The 25141-nt window shown below is 38.0% G+C and overlaps 1 protein-coding gene across 4 annotated transcripts in view; it reads left to right on the top strand.

The window, feature by feature from the left end:
- Window positions 1-21102, top strand: part of UPL6 (ubiquitin protein ligase 6) — a 133244-nt gene extending 112142 nt beyond the window's left edge. For all 4 annotated transcript variants that reach the window (XM_088900285.1, XM_088900286.1, XM_010272550.3 and 1 more), the window contains 5 exons: window positions 11992-12072; window positions 15615-15688; window positions 17197-17268; window positions 17341-17430; window positions 20629-21102. In XM_088900285.1, coding sequence (XP_088756411.1) covers window positions 11992-12072; window positions 15615-15688; window positions 17197-17268; window positions 17341-17430; window positions 20629-20695 — 384 coding nt within the window. In that variant the 3' untranslated portion in view covers window positions 20696-21102. The remainder of the gene's footprint in view (window positions 1-11991; window positions 12073-15614; window positions 15689-17196; window positions 17269-17340; window positions 17431-20628) is intronic.
- Window positions 21103-25141: the final 4039 nt, after the last annotated feature.

Raw genomic sequence — 25141 nt, 5'->3', positions numbered from 1 at the left:
TTCTCCATCTGAAACCCTTTTACTTTTAAATTCAAGACTGATTGTAGTCTTGATCGATTACTATTTGGTGGATTGGAGCTTTTTGCTAGAGGTTCTTAGAAGTTGTGGCTTTGGAGAGAGATGGTGTAGTTGGTGGAAGGGTTGTATCAGCTCCTATCACTATTCAGTATTGGTCAATGGTGTGGTTAAGGGCTTTTTTCCATCTTGTAGAGGTCTAAGGCAAGGTGACCCCCTCTCCCACTTTATCTTTACCATAGTAGCGAATGTTTTTCAGTAGGTTAAATCTCCAAAGCAGATAAGGAAGAGGTAGTAATAGGTTGAGGATAGGAAGGAATAAGTCCCAGTGACTCAAAGGTTTAATATAGTACTTTGAGAGTGTTTCCAACTTGAAAATAAACTTGGATAAGAGTTGTGTGGTGGTGTAAATGTGGATGAGAGGGCTACTGAGTCTGCAATAGAATGCTTAATGTAATCATTCATGGAGAGAGAGAGACGAGAGAGAGAGAGAAGAGAAGAGAGAAGAAAGGAGAAGAGGAAGATACGATTGAGAGTCTCAAAACTATAGCTAGTGGCAGCCAGTTTGTTTATTTACATTAACTTAATATAAAGGAATGAGAAATTACAAGTATGCCCCTGGTGGCACTCCCTAGTAACAAGCTAATAAGAAAGAAAGAAACTAATTGGTTGACAGCACACTAACAACAACTGTAAAACAACAATTAAATAATCCTCACAACACTCCCCCTCAAGTTGGGCTGAATATGTCTATCATGCCCATTGTTGTCACATAACTCATTGTGCCACGAGTATGGAAGTCCTTTTGTGAGGACATCAGCAAGTTGTTCCTTGGAGTTGACATAAGGGATGCAAATTTCCCTTTATTCCAATGTGCTTGAAGTGTTTGTCCACTTAAATGTGCTTGGTCCTCCTCTCATGTAGGACAGGGTTGTTGGCATTGTTTATGGCTGCCTTGTTGTCACAGTAAAGAGACATAGGATTATGAACAACTCCAAGCTCCCCTAGAAGGTTTTTTAGCCAAAGGACTTCAGCCACCCCATGTGCCATAGCTATATATTCAGCTTCAACACTTGACCTTGCTACCACACTTTGTTTCTTGCTTTTCCAAGTCACTAGGTTTCCTCCCACAAATGTAGAATACCCGTTTGTGGACTTTCTATTATCCACAACACCTGCCCAATCAACATCTATAAAGACTTCCACCTTTAGGTGATTATGTTTACTGAATAGTAGACCTGTTCCTGGATACTTTTTTAAGTATCTAAGAACTCTCTCTGCTGCCTCCATGTGTGGTTTCTTAGGAGAGTGCATGAATTGGCTCAGGACCCCAACTGAATAGGCAATGTCTGGATGGGTCATGAACAAATAAATCAACTTCCCCTCTAACCACTGGAATTGTTTCACATCTTTCAGAGGTTCACCATCACAGTCACCCAATTTGTGATCAACATCCATGGGAGTATTCGCTGGCCTTGTGCCTAACTCGCCTGTGTCTTGTAACAAATCAAGAATGTACTTCCTTTGAGAAATGAAGATACCCCTTTTTGAGAGGGCGACTTCAATTCCAAGAAAATACTTCAAGGGAACTAAATCTTTCACTTCAAATTTAGATGCAAGGAATTGTTTCAACTTTTGTATTTCTAAAATCCAATTTCATGTAATGATAATATCATCCACATACACTATCAATACAGCAACCTGTTCCTGACATCTCTTCACAAAGATTGTGTGATCAGACTGACATTACTTGAACCCTACCCGCTGAACTGCCATGTGAAACTTACTGAACCAAGCCCTGGAAGATTGTTTTAAACCATAAAGAGACTTTCTCAGCTTGCACACCTTATTTTCACTTCCCTTGGCACAGAATCCAAGCGGTTGAACCATGTACACCTTCTCCTCTAGGTCACCATTTAAAAAATCATTCTTTATGTCCAGTTGATGCAATTCCCAGTCAAGGTTAGCAACTAATAACAAGAGGACCCTAATTGAGTTCATCTTAGCTACTTGAGCAAAAATCTCATCATAATCAACCCCGTAACTTGAGTGTACCCCTTGGCTACTAATCTTGCTTTGTACCTTTCAACTATCCCGTCCACCTTGTGTTTAACTGTATACACCCACTTACACCCCATTGGGTCTTTCCCCCTTGGAAGATCCACCAATTCCCAAGTTTGATTTTTATGGAGGGCATTAATCTCCTCCTTCATAGCATCTGTCCATTTAGGGCATTTTAAGGCTTATGCAACATTTTTGGATACATGGATGCAATCAACTACAGATAGGAAGGCTCGGTATGAGGGGGAAATGCGATCATAGGAGACATACTGGGTAATGGGGTGTTTGGTAGTGCATGACCTGACTCCCTTTCTTTGAGCAATAGGAATGTCAAGGTCATCCACAGTGGGAGTAGGAGTATCAATAGTTGCAATAGGGTTTGGACTTACCTCCTGGGAGTCTAATGGTGTCAGTTGCTCAATGTTTGGCTGCTCCACATCTTTATCACATTGCTAATCTCTACGGCATGTACGTTGGAAGACACGAAAGGGAGAAAGGTCTGGAATAGAAGGAAGAGAGACTTGGCGGACCTGAACCTGCTTCTCCTCTTCCACACTACTCTCCCCCTGAGGAGAAGCAGGGAAGAACAGTTCAGACTCAAACAAGGACACATCCATAGACACAAAACACTTATGACTAACAGGATCAAAGCACCGATACCCTTTTTGAGAGGAGGGTATCTTGGGTTGCTACATGTGCTGCATTATGTGTTGTATTCGCTTCTTCCTGATATCTTCCTTGGGGTCAAAACCAATAAAGTGGTCCTAAGTATCTTGGGTTGCTACATGTGTTGCATTATGTGTTGTATTCGGCTTCTTCTAACCATGTACTCTACCCTGTTCTTGGTTCTTCACTGCCCACTTGGGCTTCCCGTGAATCTCCCAACATGTCTCACGTGTATGTCTCGAGTGCCAACAGTGGGTACAAAACAAATTGTTTTTATCATCAGCCTTCTTGGAGTCACTTTTCTTTCCCATATTGTTACTACCCATTGCAGCCAATGCTACTTGTTGCTCCCCCTCACTTGTAACCATCACACTCCGCCTACTTTCCTCAGATTGAACGAGGGCATACACCTCTTGAACGGAAGACAACTCTTTACTTCCTAAGATCTGAACTCTCAAGGGTTCATAAGTAGGGTTTAGACCCAACAAGAATGCAAAAACCCACTGCTGAGAAACCAACTTCTTATAGGCCTTAGCATCATCATCATGTTTCCATTCTATAGCCTGATAGTGATCCAATTCTTTCCACACTGAAGTAAAGGCTGAATAATAGGCAAACAAACTACGATTCCCCTGTTTACAGGTTGAGGATTTAGCTTGCAACTGGTAACTCTTGGCATAATGCCTTTGCTCAGAATAGGTGGTTTTGGCCCGTTCCCAAATCTCACTAGCGGTGTCTGCCCACATAAAGTTCTTCACATCAGGTTCCATGGCTGCAAGGAGCCAAGACATCACCATACTGTTTTCTTGGTCCCACCTATCATGTTCAGTTGTCTCACTCTTGGGTTCTTTCCCTCTTCCATTTATGTAACCAACTTTTCCCCTTGTTGTTACATAAAGTTTTACACTTTTAGCCCACTCCAAGTAGTTTAGACCATTTAAAGGGGTAATGGGCATGGGAAACATCATGTTTTCACCTCCCATTACCAGCTGTACTACGGGTTGGTGTAACCCCCAATGAAGCTGAATCATAATTTGCCATTGAGGGAGAGAGTCTACACTACAAGAACCAGAATCACAAGTGTACCAGACCAAATCCCACACAACTACACAACAACCACAATCAGAATACTAAACCCCCAAGAAATTTACTTCTGGAATGTGGAATGAGAGAAAAAAAAAAAAAAAAACTGCTGAAATCAACCCAGTAATGGTTCAGCCATTAAAACAGCCCAGTAATCAGTCCAGCAACCAGCCATTAGAATAGTATACTAGCAGTTCGACTACAGCACATGCTTACTAACAGTCCAGCATCTAAATGAAGGTGTAAAACCAAAAAATAAGGCCTTCACACCATTGGCCACAGAAAAAATACAAGAACACATACCTTGTCTAGCACCTGTACGAAGGTGCAAACCCAGAAATTAATTTTCACAGCATCGAACAAAGAGAAGGGAGTCTTTACTGCATCGCCCTTCTTCTGCTAGGGTTTCCTTGGTGTTACGACCAAGGAAGTAGACGCAAGTGGCCTGACCAGTCCAGTTAGGTTTCTCTGTTTTCCACGTCCAAGAAATCAAAGAAAAAGAAGGAACTGAGAATAGCCCAGAATGATGCTAGGTTCAGATGAGAGAAGCAGTTTTTTTTTTTTTATAGCCTAGAATGATGCTCTGATACCATGTAATCATTCATGGAGAGAGAGAGAGAAGAGAAGAGAGAAGAGAGGAGAAGAGGAAGATACAATTGAGAGTCTCAAAACTATAGCTGGCGGCAGCCAGTTTGTTTATTTACATTAACTTAATATAAAGGAATGAGAAATTACAAGTATGCCCCTGGTGGCACTCCCTAGTAACAAGCTAATAAGAAAGAAACTAACTGGCTGACAGCACACTAACAGCAATTGTAAAATAACAATTAAATAATCCTCACAGCACTTAAGTAGTCCATCTCTTTCTGGCCCTTGTCTTATCTAGGTCTCCTAGGTGTCAACCCAAAGGAGAGCTATTTTTGGACCCCAATTTTGGAAAAGTTTGAAAAAAAGGTTGGTGTCATAGAAAAGAATTATATTTCACTAGGGGGTAGAGTAACCTTAATAAGAGCCACTCTAGCTAACTTGCCAGTTTATTACCTCGTTGTGTTTAGGATTCCTGTGAAGGAGGCTAAAAAATTGGAGAGATTAATGAGGAATTTTCTTTGGGAATCAGGAGAGGAGAAAAAGGACCATTTAATAAGGTGGGAGGTGGTTTGCAAGTGTAAGGAGGGTGGCTTGGGTCTAGGAAACTTAGTTCTCAAAAATGTAGCTCTTTTAGGAAAATGGTTGTGGAGATTGTTGTTAGCAAGGGCGAGGTTGTTGCATGAGGTGGTAACAAGAATTCATGGTGCTTGAAAAATGGATGGGATGCTGGTGTATCACGTTGAGCTACTTTGGAAACTCTCCAAAAAGCAATTCATAGTATCCTTCCTTTTTGTTAGGCATGATGTTTATTCTAGGAATTTTGTTTTGTTTTGGGAAGACATTTTGGTGGGCAACTTAACTAGGACCTTTCTCCCCCACTCTACTCTCTTTCTCTATTTAAAAAAGAGGTTGTTTCTCTAGTAAGTTGTGGAGATTCTCTTCGGAGGTCTCCAAGGAAAAAATGGTGTTGGCTGCATTTTGAAGAAGTTCAACCTTATCAAATCCATCCTCAACCCAAAACCTAGCCACCACCAGCCACCCTCCTTGTGATTTGATCAGAAGCCTCTGTTATGCATATGAAAAGAAGTGGTGATGAGAGGTTTCCCTGTTTAAATACCCCCGGAACTCTTAAAAGAACTTCTGGTTGGAGTTACTTTTAAGAGTAAAGATGTGGGGGTAATAACACACTTTCATCCAGCTGTGCCATCTCATTCCCAAACCCATCGTCCCCAATATATAATCCAGGAAATTCCAGATGGCATGGTCATAAGCTTTGTTTACATTGACATTGCACAAAATTCTGATCTACAAGATATTGTGTTTGAATTGATCAGTTCATTCACCATGAGGACCATACCGTGCATTTGTATTCCTGAAACAAAAGCACTCTAAGGCTTGAATATATGCAAAGTACTTCCAAATATCTTATGAAATTTTCATGATGCTTATTGGCCTGCAGTCTTTCAATTCCACCACCCTGGCAATTTTAAGAATCTGAATAACAAAGTCTGTTCTGTGCTTCTTTTTTTTTTTTTTTGATAAGAAGTAAAGTATCAATTCATTCAAGAGAAAAGTACAACCTGGGGCTGTACAAAGGAGATACAAGAATAGATTCAAACTACAAAACCATTAGGAGATACAAACAGGCTGTCAAAATTAAACAGAGAGCTACAAAAAGAACTGTCAACTTTAAACTTAGTCGATGACCAAGAACAGAGCTTCCCCACAATCTTCTGCCACACTTCATCTTGTTGACAGCTTTTGTTTTGAAATATCCTTGAATTTCTTTCTTGCCAGATCACCCATAACACTGCACCTGAAATAAGATGCAGTGTCTATGCTTGAAATATCCTTGAATTTGTTTCTTGGCATGTCTATGCTTCTTTTATAAGGTGAATTAGCATGAAATTGTTTAAACTCATTACATCTCGCTTCACTATTCCAACAACTGTAACAGAACATTACGTAAAACCATAATAGCCCATCCCTTCCAAGTCCCTTGTACCATTCCAACAGTTCCTGTTCTAATGGCTCTTCAATTCATCCTTTTTTTTATCAGTGAAAGTAATTTTATTAATAAAAAGATATGAGAATTAGTACAGAGATTGGGTAGCCTCGGCTACCCCAATGTCCAATAACATTCCACCCAATATTTTTCTTACAATCTTACAACATAGCCCAAAACACTGTTCACTATTAGCCCCTTGCTTTGCTAGCTGATCCGCAAACCCATTTGCTACTCTTGGAGTTCACTGAACTATTAACTGGATATCCTTTGTGATGTGCTTAATTTTCTTGATCTCATTTCTGAATATCCATGGAGTCTTTCCATCCTGTTTTAGCCAGCTTATAATCACTTTGGAGTTGCCTTCCACAACCAACTTTCTCACACCTATTTCCATGGCTTTTTGTATTCCGAAGACCATTGCTTTTAGTTCAGCTGTAATGGAGTCCCCCCACCCAATAGGGCCAGAAAAGAGCCCCACTATACTCCCCGTGTCATCTCTAATAACCACACCAATTCCAGCCATGGCCGGGTTGCCAAAACTGCTCCCATCAAAGTTTAATTTGAGGCAACCAGATTCAGGAGGATCCCAACTCCTTACTGCCTTCTTTTTTGCAGATGACGAGGATGCAACAGTCCTCAAATTTCTGAAAATATCATCCACAGTAAAATCTGAGAATAAGTCCATCGGTTTTACCCATGAGGTCACTTTTAACATAATCCCTTCTATCAGTATTTGCTTGCACCTTTTCTTTCCTTCAAAAATTCTCTGATTTCTTTCCTCCCATAACATCCAAAGTACTGCTGCCTGTGTGCATCTCCACAGAGTTTTTCCTCTTATTTTTGGCCACCTGAAAGTGGAGGCTTCAAACAGTCTTGCCAAGCTCACCGGGGTGTCCCACCTGCATCCAAAGAGAGAAAAAAACCAATCCCAGATGCTACTAGCTACAAGACAGGAAACAATGAAGAGCAGTTTCACCATTAGATTCACACAAACAGCACCAATTTGGTGATAGACACCAACCAGGCCTCTTCCTCTGCATCAGATCATAGGTGTTAATTGCACCATGGTAAACCTCCCAACAAAAAGCACCCACTTTAGTGGGAATAGGGCCACACCAGACTTCTTGGACTGGAAATTGGACCCTAGGTTGAAAAGATGTCAAGGTTTTGAAGGACACACAACTGAAAGCTCCAAGAGGGTTAGGAATCCAGATTCTAGTACCTTGCTTAGCAGGATCTATAAAAACCTCGTCAAGCAGCTGAACGATAGAAGACACCAAATCCAACTCCGAGTCACACACATTTCTGTGGAGACCCAGATTCCAGGCAAAATCAGATTGTGATGGAGAAGGGGACAGGAAATCAGCAACCGGTTTGCCCTTAAGGCAGGACAAGGCATAAATTGATGGGAATAAGGTCTTTAAAGAAGAATCGCCCACCCATACATCTTCCCAAAATTTAACTTTGTTACTGGAGTTGAGATCAAACCTGACATGATTGAGGAACAATGGGAGGAGTTTGTGAATCACTTTCCACGGTGAAGCACTAGAAACCCTATAAGACACTCCAGCATCCCAACCATTTTCAAAGAGCCCAGGAATACTAGTCACAATCTTGTCAGTTTCTCTCTAGTTTCTTTCCCACAGCTTGAAGCATGCTAAACACCAAGAGGTAGTAAATTGGTAGGTTTGCTAGGGTAGACTTAGTAAGAGTAATCCTTCCCCCCAAAGAAATATAGTTCCTCTTCCACACAACAAGTTTTTTTTTCAAACCTTTCCACGATTGGATTCCAAAATCCTACGCTTCTAGAATTTGCACCAAGGGGGAGGCCTAAATACTTGAGTGGCCAATCACTTCTTAAGCAACCTAGCTCCTCAACCCATACATTAACATCTTCTTGTGCTAAATTGATCCCTGCCACCTGACTCTTATTAAGGTTCACTCTCAAATTTGTCACTTTTTCAAAGAGTTTTACCAGCATTCTCAGGTTTCTTGCTCTTAACTCATCTCCATCCTCACAAAAAATAATAATGTCATCCATGAATTGTAGATGAGTTAACACCACCCTCTCCCTTCCTACTTTCCAACCCTTTAACAAATCAGTCTCCTCTGCCTTCGAAATCAATCTGCTAAAGACCTCGGCTAAAATGGTGAAGAGGAAAGGGGATAAAGGGTCCCCTTGTCTCACTCCTCTTAGGGCACCAAAGAAATCCTTGACTGCACCATTTACCATCACAGAGAAGTGAGAAGATTGTAGGCATCCTTTAATCCATTTACACCATCTTGCACCAAAACCACAGTTCCTCAATGCTTCAATTAAGAACTCCCAATCCACCAAGTCATGGGCTTTCTCTAGATCCAGTTTACACACAATGCCCTTCCTTCCTGTTATCTTGAAATCCTCCACACACTCGTTGGCAATGAGTATTTGATCTGATATTTGTTTATCTAGGATAAAAGTCCCTTAGAATTGAGAAATGATTGATGGGAGGGCCTTTTTTAACTGAAGGGAGAGGACTTTTGCAAGTATTTTGTATTGACTTGTCACCAAACTGATTGGCCTGAAGTCCTTAGGATGGCAAGCACCAGATTTCTTGGGGACCAACACAATAAAAATGGCATTTACCCCTTTACTGACACTCCCCCTATTATAAAACTCCTCAGAAACTCGCATTAAATCATCCTTTAGCCACTCCCAACAATCCTGGTAGAAAGCCATAGTGAATCCATTGGGCCTAGGAGCTTTAGAGCGATTCATATAAAAAATTGCTTCCTTCACCTCCTCTAATTCAAAATTTCTCTCCAAGCTCCTACTAACAGCACCTTCAAGGACTGGCCAATCTAAACCCTCCAGCTTCCATCTTCCTGAGATAGGCCTTCTTAAGATTGATTTAAAATGATCCACCAAAGCCTTTGCAATCTCATCATGACTAGTTATTGTACGATCCTCCACTTCTAACAAAGAAATCAGATTCTTCCTTTTCCTCCCATTCGCAATCATGTGAAAGTATTTTGTGTTCCCATCCCCTTCTTTGATCCAATGCACTCTTGATTTCTACCTCCAGGTCATTTCTTCTCTAAGGAGTGTGGATTCCAACTCTTTTCTTAAATTAAACCTCTCATCTCTTTCCCCTGCAGCCAATGAACCTGATTCCTCCTTATTTATTTCTTCAATTCTGTTTATTAAACTAGCCTTCCTCTCTTCTAATCTCTCGAATTTGTTCAGATTCCATTCCTTGATTTTTACTTTTAAATTCCGAAGCTTTCTACGAAATCTAATCCCTTCCCACACAGCCTGGGGGTTATCCTCCTTCCACCACTCCTCAACCTTTCGCACAAACTCCGGGATCGTTAACTACATGTTTTCAAACCTAAAGGGCGACGGCCCCACCTCGTCTATGTCCGATACATATCGGCCAGTGATCTAAGACGACCCTAGGTAGTGTCCTACCCACCATGTTACTCTAATGTTCATCCCAATCCCAAGACACAAGAAACCTATCCAACTTTGAGCACATCGGATTCTCCTGGCAATTAGTCCAAGTATATTGTGTTGTCCAATCCCGATTTCCTTCAATTCAAATGTGTCTATAAAATTATTAAATCTTTTCATGTTGGTGGTTATCCTTTGTCTCGGATTGTTCGACTCAGCAGTATGTTTGATCGCATTAAAATCCCCCCCAAGCACCGTGGGCCTTGCCACAAACCTCTCACATCTGCCAGTTCTTCCCACATCTCATTTCTTTCCCTATACGAATTAGGCCCATAAACATTGGTCAACACCCAATTAAAATTATCATACAGATTCTGCAGCTTTATTGACACTGAGAACCTACCTATTAATTCCTCCACACATTCCATCGTATTCTCATTCCACATAGTGGCTATTCCTCCTGAAGCTCCACACGACGGGTCCATGGCCCATCCAATATCTCTGCCTCCCCAGACACCTTACCCACCTTCTATCAACCTCTTGTGCATTAGACTCTTGGAGCATCACCGCATCTGGCTTTTCTCTTCTTAACACTTCCTTTATGAGTCTTCTCTTCTCTACCCTCCCCAGTCCTCTAACATTCCAACTTATAATCTTCATTTCACCATCACATCATTTATCCCTGCCTTATCTTTTAACTTCAGCCTCCCCTTCCACCTATTGCACCATCTTTCCCCCTCTTGCCCCACCATCCTCTCTGTTTTTTTCATCTTTTTGTTCTTTTGACAATTTATCAAATTGGGGCCCATCTAGAACTGATCTCAATCTTCATCCCTTGTACATCCTTTTGTAGAAATTTATACTTAGTTCACCATTGGTAAAATAGGAAAGCATTTTCTAGTGATCCCAGTCAAGTCCATTTGAAACGGACTGGTTCGCACCCAAAATAAGGGCTTTTTTCTGGGATTGGGAAGCTACCATATGAAGATCAACAATTGTGAGACTTTACCAAATCAGAGACCTAACTGATGCCTGTCAACTCATAGATTCTTCCTTTGCGATGCAAGTGGGGAAACTACGCTTCACCTACTAATCTCCTGCCCTTTTACTAATTCCATCTGGGCTGGTTTTTCGCTCTCTTTGGTTGCAAGTAGTCCCCACTAGAAAATTTGGAAAACCTTTTTAAGCATTATTTTTTTATCCACCTAGGAGAAGAGGAAAATCATATAGAGGTGCACTAGGGCAGCCATCCTTTGGCCTACTTGGAGGAGAAGCAAACTAAGGAGGCAATTATTGAGATCTCTATAAGAGTGGTCAATTGGATCAAGATTGCTGAAATCTTCATTCCTTTTCAAAAGGAGGATATTCTGTGCAGGTGGCAGATTGTAGCCAACTCTTCCAGTTCAAGACACAATACTACCTTCAATTGGACCCCACCTGCTCAGAACCAAATAAAACTCAATTTTGATGGTTGTAGCATGGGTAACCCACTAATGTCAGGCATAGGAGGTGTGTTTAATGACAGTTATGACTCAATTCTAGGAGCTCCATTTGGGCAATGGTGATAATACCATGACTGAACTGCTAGCTGTGCTGCAGGGGTTTTTTCAAAGCCAAGCTGCAGAGGTTAAAGATGGGGAACCTCTAAACTGAAGAAACTTCATAGTGGAAGGGGACAGCAAGACAACGATGGATTGGGCTAGAAATAACAGGTAGCAGGACTGCAGGAAACATGGCAACATTGACATACATCGAGAGAAGCAAAAATACTTGGCAAGGGAACTGATTAACAATTTCAGATGGGTGCATAGATCAGTGAATAGCTTTGTCAACTGCTCAGTGAAGAATGGGGAAAGCCGGGCCAGGGAAGAACCGTTTTGGGAGACAACCACTTAATGGTTTCGTAAAAAGTATGCAAAAGGGTTAGGTGGTAGAAACTAATCTAACATAAGGGACTGTTTTCTTTGTATTGATTGTTAATAAAGCTTACAAGTTACCCATCAAAAAACATGAAATTTATGTTTACATGCATGAATACGTAGATCACAGTATTTAAACTACAAGTTACTTTTAAATTGGCAAAACATTATTATATATGCAATCCCTATTCCTTGTTTGACAATAAGTGTTTTCCCAGATTTTGATATCAGGCTCACTGGAGGGATTGGATGTTGAAGACCTGCGCTGCCATACTAACTATGCTGGTGGCTATCATAATGTAAGTGGTTCTTTTGCATTCAAAAAAGCAAGAGTGCGGTGCAAAATTCATTCATCTTTCAAGTCACATTCATCATTATTTCATATTTTATAGTATTATCTTATAGAAGTTGAATTGAGGACTTTATAGCCTCTTTCTGCTGCTTTTAAGAATCCTATGACTTAAATGAAAGAAACAATAAACCCAAGAAAGAAAAAGGCAATGACCCAACTGAGTATGACAATAGCATTAATTGATCCATAGACTTGGACACAATAATCCCAAATGTCAAACTATGTCCTCATTGGCAAGTGTCAAGAAGGCAGACATCATTCGCCTCAATGGCTATTCCCAAATCCCAATCATCTCCAAATCTTGGGCACAAATTGATCAAGGAAAAGAGGTGTTTAACAATTTAAACATTCAGTAAGATTTCTCACAAACAATATAAGTTTGGAAACATGTATAAAGAAGAAAGGTTTAAACTATCAGACACAGTAATGTTTCTCTTCCCAGAGATGGGTGTCAGGGGCCATCAGTAATCAATACCTTGTCTTTTCCAGAATAGAGCTTAGAAGACTGCAATAAAGGTGAGACATCGGTCATGCTGTCAAAAGCCCCAAAGTCTATATTTATAATCCAACTAGAGACCTGATAACTTGAATAGTAAGCATGATTTGCAGTGGTGTGTACCTAAGTGAGAATATGCAAAAGTAGAACCAATGCCTAAAGAAGCTTCCACAATGCTTTCTATTTGACTCAAATACTTGTCTCAGTTCTCAAACTCCACTTGGCAGCAACAAGATCTCTTGAGACGAGAGATTGTATGTCACAGGTGTAGACATGGAAATAGACAAGGACCTAGACTCATCATTGATAGTTGCAAGTTGCAACCACTGTTATCTATATAGTGATGTGATGAGTTTGATGACTAGTCATTCTGGCCTTTTTGTCAATGTGAGGTCCTGATTAGTCAATTGAAAGAGATATGTTCTAAACTAAGGAATTGATGCAATTTCATAAACAGGTTAATAAAACTACAACCATGCAATAAAAGAATGATATTGAATATAGACCTGTTCATGGGCCGGGCCAGGCCGGGCTTTTACTCTTCATGAATAGAAATTTGTTAGGCCCGAGCCCAGCCCTAATAAAAAGCCCGAAGCCCGAGCCCGAGCCCAAAGCCCGACATGACTGTGTTCGCCGGAGCTGAGTTCGCGGTGACTGTGAGCTGCGATTTTAATAGTGAAAAGTGTGTCAGTTCGCATCTGAGAAAGAGAGAGAGAGAGAAAAAAAGAGAACTCACCACCGCGGCCGGTGCCTATATTCGTCGCCTCGCCGGTGTCTGAGATTTGAAAGAGAAGTGAGAAGAAAAACGAGAGAGAGAGAGAAAGAGAGAGAAAGAGAAAGAGAGAGAGAGAGAGAGGACTCACCACCGGTTGTGTGGCTACCTGAGAGTGTGAGGACTGAGAAGGATGTGAAGATTGAAGAGAAGAGAGGTTCGGCTTAGGGAGTTAGGGTTTTTTAAGTTTAGTCTATAGGTCGGGCTGGGCCAAGCTCGGGCCGGGCTATTTTGGCAAATCCCGAGCCCGGCTCGAATATATTGCGGGCCAGGCTTTTTGGCCGGGGTTAAGCCCGCAGGCTCATTTGCGTGTTCAAGCTCGTCCGGGAGCTGGGCCGGGCCGGCCCATCGGGCCACCCGGCCCATGAACAGGTCTAATTGAATATATAGTTTGCAGTCTTCGGCCATGTTTGGGAGTGCTTATGTTAAAAATAAGTTCTTAAAAACATGTGCTTATTCGAATAAGCACTTAATTTGCATTTGGCACCCAACTTTTTCAAGTGCTTATTTTTTAAAATAAGCACTTATTTCATATTGGACATATGGTAGTCTTTTTCTCCAATAAGCACTTAAATAAGCATCTATGACTATTTTGTCCTTCATTTTCTTTCAAATTTTACAAAAACACTTTTGTAAAAGCACTTTTACAAAACTACTTTTATGAATTCACTTTTATAAAGGCATTTTATGAAGGCACTTTTATAAAAGTACTTTTATAAAATCACTTTTACAAAAGGACTTTTATGCAAGTACTTTTATAAAAGCACTTTTAAGGAAATACATTTAGAAAAGCACTTTTACAGAACTTTTATAAAAGTACACTTTTGAAAGCGCTTTTACAAAAGTACTTTTATAAAATTCAACTAGGGGTAGTTTTATAAGTGGTATTTTAAAATTCAACTAGGGATAATTTTGGAAGAAAAATTTGAATAAGTGCTTATTGTATAAGCACTTAAAAAAGCTGAAATTTTGGGCTTAAAAAATAAGCCCTTATTTTTTAAGGCTTATTTCCCAGACACCCATAAGTGCTTAGTGGTGTGGTCCCAGCCCAAATAAGCACTTATCTTTAGCACTCCCAAACATGGCCTTCATTTTGCAAATATTCAAACTTGGGCTAGATAGGCTAGGATAGGAATTGTTGCCTTCATTCTCCAAAGAAAGAGTGCAACCTTAACTATTTGATGTTCCCTTTGTTTGTGACAACTCTATACCAGAAGAGCATTGATTGGAAGAAATTTTAAAAGGACTCCTCTACTACCTTCTTTTGTTTTATTTCTTTTCTGTCTTACATACCATCATTCATATGTGTTCTATATTATTTCAGATAATTAGAAATACAAAGAAACAAATAAAGCTTTAAAATAACTTTGTGGTTGACTAGTTGTTCCTTGTGTTATTCCCCTTTTTGATTAGTTACTGAAACATTTTATTAATATACAACAGAAGTATTACAAAGCATTACGAAGAACCATTGTGTAGGTAGCATTTACTACCCTGCCGCAGCATCGTCATACAAACTAGAATGTAACCCAATACAATTGATTCCTGTTAACCCCTTGCTTAGCTAAAGCATCAGCCAACCCATTTGCAGATCTCTGTACCCATTGTGTTTTTGTATTCATGGTCTCTACCAGCCACTCAATCTGCTTGTGCTATGCTCATTCCTTGAATAACTCAGCATCGTCATACAAACTAGAATGTAACCCAATACAATTGATTCCTGTTAACCCCTTGCTTAGCTAAAGCATCAGCCAACCCATTTGCAGATCTCTGTACCCATTGTGTTTTTGTATTCATGGTCTCTACCAGCCACTCAATCTGCTTGTGCTATGCTCATTCCTTGAATAACTTTATGGATTGTCTGTTGTAATCTGCCACACCAGCTTGACGTATAAGCTGCAGAGATTCTAGAGCTGCAAAATATTGCTCCTAAGTTTTCTGCTCGGTTGAGATATATGTTATTAAAGCCATGCATATATAAATGCATTTGGGTTATATTCAATTCAATCCATGTTGTATGTCTCTTCTATATTTCTCTTTCTTCTTTAAGTGGGAACTAGTATTGATTTATCCGTTACTAATGCATTTAGATTCATGGTTACAGTATTTGTTCATTTTTATTGCATTCCATTATTTCTCAGCCAGGAAGCTGGTATTTGTCCTGTAATCTCACAGTTGTAAAGGGACTGTCTGATAATCCTTGAACTTTTCTCTTTGGCAGGAACACTATGTGATCAAGATGTTTTGGGAAGTTCTCAAGAACTTTTCTTTGGAGAATCAGATAAAATTCTTGAAGTGAGTTAATAATATATGCCATAAGATTCTTTAGCTATATTTCCATCTCTTGTATTGATTGATAGTAATGTTATGCTCAGCAAGATAAATTGCAATTTTTTTTTTGGAATGGTAAAGTATTGTATCAATATAAAACTGCCAACATATACACCAACCCATGTACATTGAGAGACTGTACATAGGTCTATACAAATTGCAATTTTGGATGACATCCAAAGCTCCCACATGGATCCTTAGTGTTTAATGTCTTCAAGGGAAAAGATCAAAGCATCTTGTTCACCATTCATTACAATTTTTCTGGATAACTTGACATGCATAAATGAGTGCATATGCATGTAAGCAAATAAGGGATTAATATATATATATATATATCTTCCACCTGATGTACCTGATGTACCTGATGAACCAGAATCTAGGAGTTGGTAGCTAGCATGAAATTTTCAAAGCAGTAAAAGGTTTTACCTTAGACATCAGCAAAGAACAATTACTACCTTAAGAAACGTTCAGAAGTATAGGGTTCTCATAAAAAAATAAAAAAATAAAAAAACAAACCGAACTGAAAATGTGGTTAACCAAATCGATTGGTTTGGTTTCATTTCAGTATTTCTGAAAAATTGAAGGACTGGTTCAGTTTTCGGTTAACTTAGAAAAAATGGAGGTTAACCGAACCGACCAGTATATATTTATATGTATATTATATATTTTTTTAATGTCACATATTATATATAGATATATGCATTATATATATAAACATATGCATATATTATATATTTATAATATATATTATAAATATAAAAAACTGAAGAACTGAACTGGTCAAAACCCAAAACTGGTTAACCAGTGGTACTGGTTTGTTTCGGTTCGGATAATTGCAAAAAGTGGTAGGACTGGTTCAGTTTCAAAAAAACAGCCCACGGTTCAATTAACTGAACCATGAGCACCCCTACAGAAGTATATAAGCAGATTAATTTTTGGACAGGGAAGGATTTCTGAGTGCTTACTATTATCAACACAACATGTCTTAATACTCCATCATGATTTGGTATTCTATTGAAACATAATCAGTTCAGAAGTTATGCCTTCAGTTATCTCCTCAGCGTCTCAACTAAATCCATTTCCCTACTCCACTCAAAAGTATCAATGTATTACAAAGGATAAGTTGAGCAGCCTAAAAATTAGTTATAACATCAATGTTCATTCATATCCACGCCAGTATTCATGTATTACTTATTATAGCGCTTCTTCAAAAGGTTTGGAATGTATCACTCATATAACAATGTCCATTATCCAATATCAAATCAAGATGTTGCATTTGGTTTCCGGAATTAAATATTTTCTTACAACTCGCGATTACATGTTGGTTTATGGAATTAAATATTTTCTTACAACTCGCAATTACTGTGTTCATTCATGTCTTGCTCCTTGGATGCTTTCTAGTAGAATTTAAAATGGCTATCAACTATGGTACAAACATGCAGAAATAAAAACTGACCCCATGTTCTATCTAGGTTTGTCACTGGATGCTCTCGAGGACCACTGCTTGGTTTCAAATACCTAGAGCCCCAATTCTGCATACAAAGGTAGTATTTTATAACTGTTGTATATTGTTCCCTTTCTCTAACTGGATTGTTCATTCGAGCTGTTTAATTCAGGACTGCTGGTGATGCTTCTGAAGAAACTCTTGATCGACTACCAACTTCAGCAACTTGCATGAATCTTTTGAAGCTTCCACCCTATAGAAGGTGTGTTACTCTAATTAAATTCTGCATTCAAGTATCTAAATGATGCAGTTCATTTACTATGATTTCGGATACTTCCCAGCAAGATCCATAGGAAATCTGTATGGAAAACCAATCAAGGAGGTATATTTGTAGATAAATAGAAATGAAGGATATTCAATTTAAGTGTATTTTTTGTGAAAAATGCTAAATGAAACCTTAATACCAAAGTCATACAATCTTACCTCAGTATCTTGCTTTTTAGTGTAGCCAAGGTTCAAAATATCGATATGCCCGATATGCCAGTAGAGGCGTATCGGTAGTTTTTTTTTTTCAAATCCGGTTCAGAGGGGCCGGTTTAAGGTCCGTCCACCCCCTGAACCAGTCAAAACCCCGATACACACTCTGTAGGGGTGTATTGGGAAGCTCCCAGCACGATACATATCAGCCGATACGGGCTGATACGTACCGATACTTTGAACCTTGGATGTAGCAATGTCAAGGCAAGCATTGGATTGTTTACATGTTAGGAGCAGTCCATACAACAAGAAATATAATGACCATATCCACACTCCCCCTCAAGTTGGAACAAATGTATCTCTCATGCTCAACTTGTTTACAATCTGCAATAGACACACTCCTAAGACACCTTCAGTGAAGATGTCAGCTAGTTGTGTAAGTGTTGTTATGCATGGATTACAAATCTGTCTATCTAAAAGTTTCTCATGTACAAGACGGCAATCTACTTCTATGTTCTTGTTTTGGTCATGCTAGTCTCCTAGATGATGGTTTTTTTTTTCTCAAATCACTCCCCTGTTGATAATTGAGGAACCACTGAAATGGACAAATGTAGGATGGTATGCAAGTGAAGAGTGTTTTGGTTTAGGGAACTGAATCAGGCAGATCACGTTTTTATAATCCCAGTACATTCTTAGTGTAAAAACAAAGAAACCATGCTTGCAATGGTGAAAGTCAGAATTTGGTGATTGTTGGTTTAAAATTTGAAGAAATTCTCATACAATGTAGTTCACTCAATTAAATAATTGATTTTTTTATTTTTTGGGTAAGGCCAATTTTTTTTTCTAGTATCAATTTATCATACAAACAGTCACCTTGATTACATCTTGCAGAGAAATCCATTTGATTCGGACAGAGAGAAATAAACTCTTATATAAAAAAATCCATTTATATTTCTTTTTATATCAAAATCTTATAAAAATGAAAATTACAAATACAACTAAGAAACAACTTTACAACATCATGTCTCTTATTTTTTGTACATTTGTAATGATTAGTACAAACACTTCCTGGATTACAAGTTCCCTTATTATTTCTTTTCTTCATAGCATGTCATAGCCATCCAACTATATTCTTCCAGATCTTGCACTTGGAAGGGAACCACAATCAGTTGGATTAAACGAATGGACTGTTGGCAGTTTTTACCCCTTATTCTTCAATCATTTAATCTACAATTTTATGGAGCCATATTCAGCCAAGTCAAAGAACAAGGCTATATCTGGCTTGATCCCTATATGTTCCTCAAGGCAACTCTCTTTAGAAATTAAAAAGCACTCGTTTTATATGATATTTCCTTCTACATCTGCAATTTCCTCTTTTACAATGAGGTTTAGAGACTGAGCAAAAGAGAGGAGAAGATGATGAGAAGATTGTAATATGAGGGAGAAGACATATTTAAAGAAGATTTTTTCAAAAGAAACCTTCCTTTGCCTACCTGTTGGTATTTAGAAAAATGGTTCTTTTATCTTTTCTTTTCTTTTTTTTTGATCAATAACCGGAATTCATTAGATTAAAAGAATTTAGTTACAGCGCTCCAAAGAGAGAGAAACAGGCTTAACTCTCTCCAGGAAGATAACAAAATAGATGTATGTTTTTTCTTTCTTCATTTTTCTTTCTATTTCTTCCTCGTTTCTTCTCTATAACCTTTTTTTCTTTCTTTCATCACTCTAGAGATTGAACTCCTTAGACTCAAAGAAGTGTTGTTTGGATATGGGAAAGGGGGGCTTTAGCCTCCCAGTAAAGAGATGAAATAGGGGTTAAGGTGGTTATGTAACCACCCCTCTTTTCAAGTGAATGACACCTAGCCTCACATTTAATGAGTAGAAGATTTAGTTATGGACACTCTTTTAGTGGTATAAATGTGCTTCATTTAGCCCATTAGCATTATTTTATAGATATGGTCCAACTCACTTAATTTGGATGGGCTTTAGGTATTGGGTTCCATGGGATTCTTTTTCTCTAAGAAAAGATAAGGAAAAAAAAAGTTAAGATGCGTCTGGGTATATCTTCTTATAAATTTTGCTTTCAATAGGGATGTTTTCACCTTTTAAAACTTGTTTATGTATTTTCTGCTTGATGCTAAGGTTATAGGCTTTTAACTAATTTTTAGTTAGCTAAGATGCATCTGGGTATATTTCTTAAAAATTTTACTTTACCTAAGTATGGAAGGAAAGAAACAGCCAAATCTTTGATAACAATTGTTCTGGTGTAGCTTCAGTTAGAAACAAGGTTATAAACTTTTTGTGTTCCTGGTTAAGTGTATAAGGGCTTTCAAGGGTGTCCAGCTTTTCTCTTCTTTGCAAGCAGGACCTTTTTTTCATTGAATCTTTTTGTATATTCCCAATGTACAGGCTCTCATTGTACATGGAATGATATTATTGGCATTCACTCATATTTTCATACATTACAATACTTTACCTGTTCCAAAAAAAAAAAAAAATCGTATCACTCCATCTAATTTTATGAATACACATAGCATCCCTCATTTTTTACCAACCAATATAATAGAAGGATCAACCATGCACCATAATGAACCAAACCATTTTACTCAAGTTCTCATGTTTTTACTCTTTGGCAATTATTTGTATAACACACATTGTTATAAAATACTTATCAAAAAAATACACATTGTTATAAAATGGTGAATCCATGCAATGAATTGGATTGTATCGTTTGCATTTATTTTTCATTTTTACACCCCCCCCCCTCCCCCTTTATATGAACATAAACCCCAATTGACCTTTTAAGTACATATCTGATCTAGTAGTCAAAAGAGTACATTGGCTTAACAGTTCCAAATTCCATGTCAGTGATGCAACATTGCTTCAGTAAGCTAATTCTGTTAACATGAAAGTGAGTTTCCATAAAAGATTCATGAACTATTTTGTTATTAACTGCATTTTTATGTGGACGTTCATGATGCAGTAAAGAACAATTGGAAATGAAGTTGATGTATGCAATAAATGCTGAAGCTGGTTTTGATTTGAGCTGATAAGATCTAGTAACGTGTTCAATGCTACCACATAGTTATAGAGGCCACCACCTTAAAGTTTTAGATGAATATTTGTTCTGCTCAAAGTTGTTAGACGGTGAAAAGTTCTTTGGAATCAGGTAAGGAGGCCTAACCAACAGAACGAAATATGAAAAGAGAAGCCTGTACATAATCTTTTTTTTTTTTAATTTGAAGCCACAATGTATTATTGAGCGATGCGCTAAATTAGTGTACTTTATGTATACATGTAAAGTCTGAAAAAATGTCTCAGCCGTGGAAGGTTAATTCGTCTATAAACGAGTTTGGTAACCTTGGCGTACCAAGTACCAACAAGGCAACAAAGAATGGCTATCAATTACAAGTATCCATGGTTGATCTCTCATTTATTAATATGACTTTTCTGTAAATAATGGCTTGAGGTTGGAGACATCACTTTCCATGAATTGGTTTACTTGTTCCAAATATCTTTTCAACGACATGAAAACTTTGACTAATGACAAAGATAGACATTTCCCCACGCCTCATGTTGTGTGTGTGTGTGAGGCGTGGTCGTCAAAATGTTCTGTTTCAGACACTACCATTGGATGCGTCTAGTTCATGAATACACACTCAAGCTCCAAATAAATGTACATTTACCATGGATTTTGATTCGCATCGTCATGGTCACATGGATTAAATCGGCCATAAAGATTGCAGCATTTAGCATGCGTCTGGCTCCAGATCGAAAGACTCCTACTTTTCCAATGCATCTTAAGCAATCAAATGGAAAGTCATTCCATAAGGATAAGGTAATTCATCTGGATTTGTCCTCAAATACCATTATGGTGGCCTGAAAGATTCACTCCCCGATAGTTTGTACGAGTCCGATAGTTTGTGTTTTATTTATTTTTTTTTCAAAACCAGTACAGAGGGGTCAGTTTAAGTCCTGATTACCTTCTGAACCATGGCCTGACCCGAAACACCCCCTGTAGGGGTGTATCAGGAAGGCCCCAATATGATATGATAAGCTGATACGGGCCAATATGTAACGATATTTTGAACATTGCTCCTCACTGATCAAAAGCAAACTTGAACAAAAGACCTTATTTATAAAAAATTAAATCTCTTTTTTACTTTTTCTAAACAATTTTTTGTAAAATATACAAACAAATGTGAAGCGGTTTCAATGAAACCAATCAGAGGATCTCTTCAGCTATTATCTGTAATGTGGTTTTAATCCCCAGTTTTTTGGGGTGTATTAGTCAATTTATTTTTTCGTTAAGGATAACAGTTTATAAATCTGAGGGTGGAGGTTTAAGTCCAATTTGAAAAATGAAGGGATGTTTCAGTATTTGAATGAAGTATTAGGAGAGGTTTTAATCTTTTACCCTTAATAATAACTAAGGTGCCGTTTGATAAATCTGAAATCCGAAAAGTTAAAAAGATATTAAAAGTGACTGAAATCTGAAAAAGGCTACGACGCTTTTCTACTTTTTAGAGGCTTTGAATACTTAAGCTTGTTTGTGCTGGACCAAACTGTTAACATAATGCCCTGATTTTATTATTTTACTCCTAAAATAATTTATTTGGTAAATTTGAGTTCAATTTGTATTATTTCATATAAAATAATTTATCAAATTCAAAATAATATTGAAATCATACAAAAAAAATAATGATTATTAATTAATAATTAATTATATTGAACTAACACGAATAAAAAATAATTAAATACACAATATTTTATAATTATTACAAAAAATATTTAATAATTAATAAATAACGTAATTAAATTAATAAAAAATAATTACTCACTATTAAAAATAATAAAATGATTAAAATTTAATAAAAGTTAAATAATCAATATAAATTAATGGTTACGATATTGGTGAGGGACCAAGAACGGAGAGCATCGGAAGAAGCTAAACTGTTCTTCCACTTGACCAGAGCTTGGGCTTCGGTTGTTGATGCAGAGAGCTTCAATGGGAGGGAGAGGAGGAACAGAAGAAGCAGAGGAAGGAAAAGATGAGGCCTCTGAGTCTGCCACCTGTCTGGTGTCTGCACATCGAGTACGTAGACAACCGTTTTGCCGATACCTGTTCCCTGAATTACTTACTTCGACATGGCTAGAGACTGGATGGGTGGAGGAAGGAATGAATATTTATCAAGTATCTACTATGTTGGGTCAAGGAATGTTTTCAAATATTGAAAGGTTGAAACCCCAACGAACGGTTGCAGAACAAAGTCTAACTGATCCATGCCATTCAACGGTATGAGTCGGATTCCTTGAGACCAAACTATTGACTTTAAAGAGGAAAAAACCCCAACAGTCTTACACACACCAAGAACCTTTAAGTCCCATGGAAGAGTCGTCAGCGGCAAGTTCAGAGCAGTTATAAGATCATAGTACTTGATCACATCAGTGATAACAGAAGTGTTCAGAAATTTTCAGTAATAACATCCAAACCTAGGGCAATTAAAACAAGAATGTGGATGCACGTCAAAACGGCACTCTACTTCCTCCAAACCCAGCTTCATTTCCTTCGTCACCAACCTGCAGAGAGGGTTCTTCAGTTCGAAGAGAGGGTCAGAAGAGAAGAAACAGCGGTAGAGTTTGTTCATGTGCAGAGAGGGTTTGAAGAGAAGAAACGGCGGTGGAGCTTGTTCAGGTGCAAAAAGGGTTCAAAGATATTGAAAACGGCAGTGAACTTCTTCAGTACAAAGAGATGGTTGAATGACCTAATTTTTGGATTTTATAGGAAGAATAAAACATTGTCATTTTAAAATTTTTATGAGGACAGTATTATCTTTTACTAATGTTTAAATACCATCTGAGTGCGTTAAGCACCCGCCCCAGCACTTATGAATTAAGATCTGAAAATGTATTTCAGATTTAGTATTAAGAGAAAAATCCAAACGTCTGTGGCGTCTAAAAAGCAACTGATTCAAACCTCAAACATCTTAGTAGTGCAATCAAATGCCACCTAAATCTCTCAAAAGGTTTTCTACATTAAGAGAGGATGATGAGCACAATTAACTAGCTTGTCAGCAGCTTTGTTAGCTTCTCTAAAGACACGATACTCCACTTCTCCATCTATCTTTGTGAGCAATTGCCTCCATGGAGCTCCATGGTTGTCTTCAATGATTGTCTTCAATCTCCATGGAGCTCCATTCTTTGTTAGCTTTCACTATATTGCATATAGTATTATCAATAATGGGCCAAAAAATTTTTTAAAAAATAATACATTAAGCTCATCCGAACCCGGAGCTTTTAAAATCCTTCATTGAGGGGAGAGTCAAATAAATTTCATCATCTATGACTCCATCATCACGATATAGGATGGAGTCTACTGCTTTTGGAGAGCGCATTCTAAATTAGTCAAGGCAATGCTTGAGGGCTCATCAACTATTCTCCATTGGACATCAAATATTCTCTTTCTTTTTAAATATATTACCAAATTTATTTTTGTTCCAATTTTCAACTCGTGAACAAAAAGAAGATTGTGTTTTCTGATAAACCGGATAGCTCTAGAACCATTTAATTCCATGTTCCAAGCCTTAAGAATCATGTAATTTAAGTTGGGATCATAGCACCACATAGCCTCAAAGCGGAATGGCTTGGGCCCACATATCATATTGTTCTCAGTCTGGAGAAGCGGAGTATGGTCTGAAGCTAGGAAGGGGAGATTAAAGAGGATAGCATTGGGAAAATCTCTTCTCCATAACTCATTGGAGAAGACTCGGTCAATTCTTTCTCTGGTTATCTTATTTTTCCAAGTGAATTGCATCCCCTTCATCTCCATCTCAATTAAATAAGAAATTTACAATGGTCAATTAATTCATTGAAATCTCTAGGCTGATTAATAGTCACCAAGGTTTAAAGTATCGGAAACGCCAAGAGTATTGGAAAGGCAATGAGGTGGAGATATGCCTTGGATACATGTGTATCGGAGAAAAACTAAGATACGCATAAATACGCTTGTAAACACTTTAAATACTTTAATAAATCATAAAAATACATCAACAACACTAAATATAAGACCGCAATGAGGTGTATATACATTAAATTAATATATTTTAATGGTTTTATGAGTAATTAATTATAATTTCATTAAAAATCCTATGCTTAACTATAATTTATAAATTATAATTCTTAAGTTTTAATGTTTTATGGGATGAAAAAATAAACCCAACTCTCCTATCCAACCATAAAGCATGCATTGGCACAACTTCTAAGTGAAAATATAATTAATAATTATTTATTATTTATTTCCAAAAATTTTAAAATAAATAAACAATATATAATATATTCAAAATTAGTTATTAAAGAAGAAATTTCAATTGCTTTGTGGATATGATAGATCATCCATAGAATTTGATGATGCGCGATCTGGTGCTCCCTACTGGTGGATAGCTTGAGCGTCAGGCTTAGTAAGTCGCCTGGTCGAGCTATAAGAAAAATAACAGAGT

Source organism: Nelumbo nucifera, chromosome 3 (genome assembly GCF_055504915.1).
Source record: "Nelumbo nucifera cultivar China Antique chromosome 3, China Antique-T2T, whole genome shotgun sequence".
NCBI classification, from domain to species: domain Eukaryota; kingdom Viridiplantae; phylum Streptophyta; class Magnoliopsida; order Proteales; family Nelumbonaceae; genus Nelumbo; species Nelumbo nucifera.
Note: the sequence above shows the minus strand (reverse complement) of the source record. Positions and strands in the feature narration are given on the sequence as shown.